Source organism: Clupea harengus, chromosome 9 (genome assembly GCF_900700415.2).
Source record: "Clupea harengus chromosome 9, Ch_v2.0.2, whole genome shotgun sequence".
NCBI classification, from domain to species: Eukaryota; Metazoa; Chordata; class Actinopteri; order Clupeiformes; family Clupeidae; genus Clupea; species Clupea harengus.
Genome location: NC_045160.1, coordinates 27,925,635 through 27,933,134, shown reverse-complemented (window position 1 = coordinate 27,933,134; position 7,500 = coordinate 27,925,635). Strand labels below are relative to the sequence as shown.

The 7,500-nt window shown below is 46.4% G+C and overlaps 1 protein-coding gene across 2 annotated transcripts in view; it reads right to left on the bottom strand.

The window, feature by feature from the left end:
- masp1 (MBL associated serine protease 1) overlaps nt 1–7,146 on the bottom strand; it is a 22,250-nt gene extending 15,104 nt beyond the window's left edge. The window contains exons 1-5 of one of the 2 annotated variants that reach the window (XM_031574005.2): nt 6,994–7,146; nt 6,299–6,521; nt 3,676–3,853; nt 2,744–2,875; nt 937–1,133 (exon numbers count right to left, since the gene is read on the bottom strand). In XM_031574005.2, the coding sequence (XP_031429865.1) occupies nt 937–1,133; nt 2,744–2,875; nt 3,676–3,853; nt 6,299–6,521; nt 6,994–7,073 (810 nt within the window). In that variant the 5' untranslated portion in view covers nt 7,074–7,146. The remainder of the gene's footprint in view (nt 1–936; nt 1,134–2,743; nt 2,876–3,675; nt 3,854–6,298; nt 6,522–6,993) is intronic. The other variant, XM_042708771.1, reaches the window with a different exon arrangement.
- Between the last annotated feature and the right edge of the window lie 354 nt (nt 7,147–7,500).

Genomic DNA, 7,500 nt, shown 5'->3' with positions numbered 1-7,500 from the left:
GCCTGCATTGAGCCTAATCTCCACCATCAGTCGTTTACTTAGTAGACAAAAAATTAAAAAGGCCTACTTCAAAGGCAAAAGTCTGTAACATACACACACAGATGTGTGCGCACATACACACACACACACACACACAATCCACATTTCTGTAACACACTCACACAAACACACATATGATTCTCAAGTCTGTAACCCAAACCAACAAAACTACGATGTATAATTCACACTTTTAATGTCAGTTTATGTTTTTACCTACAAACCTGATTTATGATTGCAGTGCGAGAAATATGCTTTTAATATGCTTTTAAAATGATTATGTGTGTGTGTGTGTGTGTGTGTGTGTGTGTGTGTGTTATATTCAAGGGTATTTACCAGGCAACACATTTTCTCATTGATGTAGTTGCAAAGTCCAGGACAGGTGTGTTACCTTGAGGTAGTCATACTGACAGGAGTGTTACCTTGAGGTAGTCATAGGGACAGGTGTGTGAGGTAGTCATACTGACAGGTGTGTGAGGTAGTCATAGGGACAGGTGTGTTACCTTGAGGTAGTCATACTGACAGGTGTGTGACCTAGAGGTAGTCATACTGACAGGTGTGTTACCTTGAGGTAGTCATACTGACAGGTGTGTGACCTTGAGGTAGTCATACGGACAGGAGTGTTACCTTGAGGTAGTCATAGGGACAGGAGTGTGACCTTGAGGTAGTCATACTGACAGGTGTGTTACCTTGAGGTAGTCATACTGACAGGTGTGTGAGGTAGTCATACTGACAGGAATGTTATCTTGAGGTAGTCATAGGGACAGGAGTGTTACCTTCAGGTAGTCATACTGACAGGAGTGTTATCTTGAGGTAGTCATACTGACAGGTGTGTTACCTTGAGGTAGTCATACTGACAGGAGTGTTATCTTGAGGTAGTCATACTGACAGGTGTGTTACCTTGAGGTAGTCATAGGGACAGGTGGCCTCAGGGTGGTCCTCGATGTCGAAGGTGTCGTGGAAGTCGAGCGCGATGGAGAAGCCCTCCTCCAGCTGGATGCGGTAGATGCAGTCGGAGCTCTTGGGGTAAGGCTGGGGGAAATCTGAGCTGGAGATCACGCCGGTCCTCTCTGTGTACTCGCCATCACTGCACTCCACTGCAACACACACACACACACACACACGCACACGCACACGCACACGCACACGCACGCACTCACACACTCACACACACACACACACACACACACACATTCACACACACACACACACACACACACACACACACACACACACACTTCCTCAGTGGCTGATATTTTCACATCCTCTCAGAGAAACACACATCCATGGAAGCATCAGGGCAGCATCCTGCTTACATAATCATAATGGTCTTTGATATTTCATTAAGTACAACAACATCAGGGGTGTTGGGCGATTCGCTAAGAACACGGATAGAGACCGGCCTGCCTCTCTGTTCTGATGCAACTGTGTGCCTCAGTGCTTCTCATGGGACGGTATCTCACTGAATGTAAATATTTACCCACCATCTCTCAGCTGCTATCACTGACACAGACCAGACACCCTCCCCCCCACCCCCAATACACCACACACACACACACACACGCAACACACAGACACATTCACACACGTGCACACACAATTCACACACGCACATACACACACAAACAATTCACACACACACGCACACACATACACACCCTTTGAACTCTAGCATTGCGTGTGTTTAGTCTATATGGTGTAAGCCCAGAGCTCTTTAAATGGCTGGGTTCCCGGCTCCTAATGGTCTCTGATGAGAATTCCTGGACGGGATCTGAGATAAGCCAAGTCGCCTGGATTATTCTAGAAATAATCTCTCCAATTTAGAACAACATTTTTCACATACTTATATTTCTACCTTGCCTCTAAGTGTAGGCTGACTGCTTAACTCAAACACACTTCCACATTAATAATGCACATACACACGCACACACCAAAATACACACACAGACACACACACACAAATAAATGCCCACATTCATATGTGCACCTCCTGACCATTGGCAACCATTACAACCAGTGGAGTAGCCGCTAATAGACTAACAAAGCTAGTTAGCTAATGCTACACGACCAGCGGTATAGTAATAGACTGACATAAGCTAGTTAGCTAATGCTACACAACCAGTGGTATAGTAATAGACGGACATAAGCTAGTTAGCTAATGCTACACAACCAGTGGTATAGTAATAGACTGACATAAGCTAGTTAGCTAATGCTACACAACCAGTGGTATAGTAATAGACGGACATAAGCTAGTTAGCTAATGCTACACAACCAGTGGTATAGTAATGGACTGACAGAAGCTAGTTAGCTAATGCTACACAACCAGTGGTATAGTAATAGACTGACAATAGCTAGTTAGCTAATGCTACACAACCAGTAGTGTAGCAATAGACTGACAGAAGCTAGTTAGCTAATGCTACACAACCAGTGGTATAGTAATAGACTGACCTTTCCTGTCATTGCATACACTTCTTCAGAAGGCGTAGCCATTCAAATAACTCAGAGCCAGCTGGTTATTATCTCCTGAGGAAAGTTTGTTTAGCTACTTTTGTGCCTGACTGGCTGGTGATATATTATCCCTTCCCCAACAAAGCATATGACCACACCAGGTGTTACAGACAGACAGGGAGTGGTGGCGCGTGCCGTGCTGTATCCCTGGGAGGCAAACTAAGGCAGTTAGACACAGCGGGGGGACCTTCAAGGGCACCTTTACACGTCCGGTTGTCCGAGTGAAGCAGGTAACCATAGCGACAGGAGCAGTAGTAGCTGCCGATGTAGTTGTGACAGAAGTGATCGCAGGCCAGATCCTCGTCATTCCGGTCACGACACTCGTCTACATCTGAGCGAGGGATGGGAGAGAGGGAGAGAACGAGGGGGAGAAAGGAAGAGCAAGAAAAAAGAGATGGAGAGAGAGAGAAAGAGAGAGAGAGAGAGAGAGGTTAAAAGCACTTTGATGTGAGAGTGATGCTTCTCCATGTGGCTGCTCATGCTGTGACAGAGAGGAAACATGTTGTGTTGTCACTCTCTCCCTCTCATCATTCTTGATCAAACACACACACGTCCACACACGAGCACACACACACACACACACACACATACACACACACACACACGCACGCACAGGCACACCAACCCTACTCTGTCTCACCATGACATTCATCTTCTCTCACTGCACTGAATCACAGGCCTGCGTGACACACACACACTTCACACCTCGTTCACAACACTACGTTGGCATGGCTACACTGGCATGAAGATGCCACCGTGACGTGACTACACACACACACACACACACAGAACATCACCATACTGGTAGGACTGACCAGTGGCATTGAGTACCTAAAGACTTTGTCTAAAAGGTTTGTTTAACACCTTTTTGCTTACTGCATAACTCCATAATGGCTCTTTCTTAGTTTTGATGTCTTCAGTATTAATCTACAATGTAGAAAATAATAAAAATAAAGAAATACCATTGAATGAGAAGGTGTGTCCAAACTTTTGACTGGTACTGTACATCAGAACACATTAACTAAATGTAGGTAAAGCTAAAGAATAGAGGAGACAGACACACAAACACGCACATACACACACACACACACACACACACACACACACACACACACACACACACACACTTACCCACAGCGCTGTAGTGAGCGTCAAATCCAGAGAAGCGCTCTTCGTTGGAGAAGTCTGAACGGAAGACCACACTGAGCGCGCTCCCAACGGATGTGATGACATCATCACCAGGAACCTGCTCTGTGTCTGTGCCCTCCTTGCCGCAGAACACAGCCAACTCATCCTGATCACTGAGTACCTACACAAACACACACACACACACACACACACACAAACACACACACACACACACACACACACACACACACGCAGATGGACATCAGCACAGTCACACACTAAACACACACACACAAAACACAACCAACTCATCCTGATCACTAAATACCTACACACACACACACACACACACACACACACACACACACACACACACACACACACACACACACACACACACACACAGATGGACATCAGCACAGTCACACACTAAACACACACACACAAAACACACACAAAACACAGCCAACTCATCCTGATCACTGAGTACCTACACACACACACACACACACAGATGGACATCAGCACAGTCACACACTAAACACACACACACAAAACACACACAAAACACAACCAACTCATCCTGATCACTAAGTACCTACCTACACACACACACACACACACACACACACACACACACACACACACGCAGATGGACATGAGCACAGTCACACGCTAAACACACACACACACACACACGCACACACAGAACACAGCCAAATCATCCTGATCACTGAGTACCTACACACACAAACACACACACACACACACAAACACACACACACACACACACACACACACAGGCCCTCTCAGTCACTACAATCTGCCAGTGTGACAGCATGTTTACACTGAGTGTGTCACTGAACGCTTGTTCATCCACTGTTAGCAGCACAGGGGAACACACTCACACACACACACACACACACACACACACACACACACACACACACACACACACACACACACACACACACACACACACACACACACACACACACACACACACACACACACACACACACACACACACACACACACACACACACACACACACAGGTTACAGGCAGAGCTCTCTGCTCTATGTTCACCACTCTGACCAGAAAAGCCCCATTCAAGCTATTAGGCACCAAAGGCTATTATTTTCCCATTCAAATATGTCTGACATAACAGTTTAAATGGGAAACAATATCTAAAACAGCAGAGAGAAACCGCTGCACTCTGACGTTGGCTGAGAGGGTGAGACACATCAGCACATCTGCCCTCCCTGCCTGAGAGAGTGAGACACATCAGCACATCTGCCTGACAGGGTGAGACACATCAGCACATCTGCCTGAGGCCTTACAACTCCTGTCCACAAATATATATATATATATATATATATATATATATATATATATATATATATATATATATATATTTCTCAACACGCCACACACACAATATTCTGAACATTATTCTACACACACACACACACAAAACTCTGAATTCAGCAAGGAGTGAGACATACTGGTGGAAACCATAGATAAGACAGAAAGAAAGACTGATTGGATTGTCATGCTCTTAAACTGTCGCTCTGACCAGCCAAGTCAGGGGGTGCTGCTGTTCGACCACACTCTCAAAGCTGTGTGTGTGTGTGTGTGTGTGTGTGTGTGTGTGTGTCTGCTTGGGGGAGGGGTCGGAAGATGAAAAAGAGGGGTATATAACAGAATAATAGGATGACAGCATTGGTCTGGGAATTTTCCTCCACATATCAAGACTCACTCACACTCTCTCTCACACACACACACACACACACACACACACACACACATACACACACAATGAACCACTTTGTGTGTATTGTGTGTGTGTGTGTGAGAGAGGGGGGTGGGGTCAGATTGTGTGTTAGTGCTCTTTGTGTCGGGCAGCTGATTGCAATGGGTTGCTGTGGTGTGTTGCCGTGGCACCCTGTTGGGGCATTAGAATATGAATATGCCCCTCATGAGGGGAGGGGGAGGGGGGGGGGGGGGGGGGGGGTGAATCTGCCCCTGTCACTCCACTGGAGTCAATGCAATTAACTCCAACAGCAGGGCATCAGGGTATCTTTCCCTCTGCCAATCACAGACCACCAATTCCCCCATTCCTACCAATCACAAAACAGCTTCCTCCAATGGGCTTTGCTTCGATGGCCTCCCTTAATGGTAACTAGACATACGCATAACAACTGAGGGAAGGAAGTTCTACAACCAAACTAAACTAAAAGTAAATGTTTTGGGTTTTTTGAGGAATGAAGAGAGAGAGAGAGAGAGAGAGAGAATGGAGTGGTTGTACCCACAATGCCATGCTGCCAGTTGCTATGGTGGGGCGTGGCAGGGTGCTTGTGGAGCCAAACAGAGCTCTCATGGTGGGGTGGGCATAAAGGCCTGGCACAGTCGGGTGAAACAGGTGCCGAGGAAGAGAGGGTTGGACCAACACGGGCACAAGGCTAACGCCTCTGGTAACTCAAATGCCCTCCCTCCCTCTCTCTCTCTCTCTCTCTCTCTCTCTCTCTCTCTCTCTCTCCTACAATATATCTCCACTCCATTTACTTTCAGCAACATTTCAGTCTTCACCACAGGTACATCAGCCAAAAGCCATGGTCTCTTACCTTGACGTAGTCGTACTCACAGAGATAGGATGGTTCCAGGTCAAAATGCATAAAGTACAGCCGGATTTGAAACCCCTCTGGCACACTGATGTTCCACTGAATTTCGGATTCTTTCGGGTAGGATTCGGGAAAACTCGGCGACTGTAAGGTTCCATACATGTCCGTCAGATGGATGACCCTGGCGCCCCTCGTGAGCGCGCACATCGCCAGAAATAGCAGCGCACTAGAAAGAGGGCGTGCAGATATTTAATCAATTCAGACGGGAAGTCAAAACCTCTCATGCTAACTTAGTAAGTGCAAAGAGAGAGGTGCCCGCTTGCCAAGATGTTCGTGAGAAAATGCTGAAGTCAATGCCAAATCTGACAGTGTCAATTAACCCAAGAAGATGTCAAATTAATTCACTGAAAAATCCCATCAGAACTACGCTCCAGATTAAGGGAAATGTACCGTTATCGCGTACTTCCCCAACCCAGTGGTTATCTGTGCACTGATAAAGTTTGATGAAGTTTGAACACCCTTAAACAACAAAGCCACTGACATTCTACGGCAGCTTTCTGAAAAATACAGATAGGAAAGTGACTGCGAATGCTGTTTTCCGAACAGGGTTACATGTGTTGGGCTTAGCAGTCGGTGCGTGTGCACACATCGTTGGTGTGGTGGAGAGATTTAAAAGTTTAACTTAGTTAATAACTTACCCCGTCGCCTGCGTCGGAGCAGCCATGTCCCGCGCCGATCTGGGCAAACTCATTGTCTCCCTCGCCTCGCGGGTCCTCATTTACAAAACACGTCACATCTCAGTGGCTCGAGCGCGGGGCTAAACGGTGACGCCGCGAGAGGGGCGAGACCCCGGCGTCAACGAACTTTACACACATGTTTACTGTCAACGAGAGAGACCCGGGTCACATTGTTACGATGCTCCGTTAGTTTTGGGTGTGTCGGTCCGAAATAAAGAGAGCTCATGATGACTATGATCTCACTGTAACATGAGTCTATATTAAAATGTTTCCTGATTCTACAGCGGTAAAAGCAACAGCATACTACTTGCCTATCCAAAAGAAAGTATTTATTCAGAACGTATAGTTCAACCAAATTCTCACCTTTGGTGCAGATTTATTAACCCTTTCTGTATAACCCGCCCCACTCACAGTCCCACTTTGCAAAGCTTGTGTCACCGTATAATGTATCCATTCAGAAGCAACATA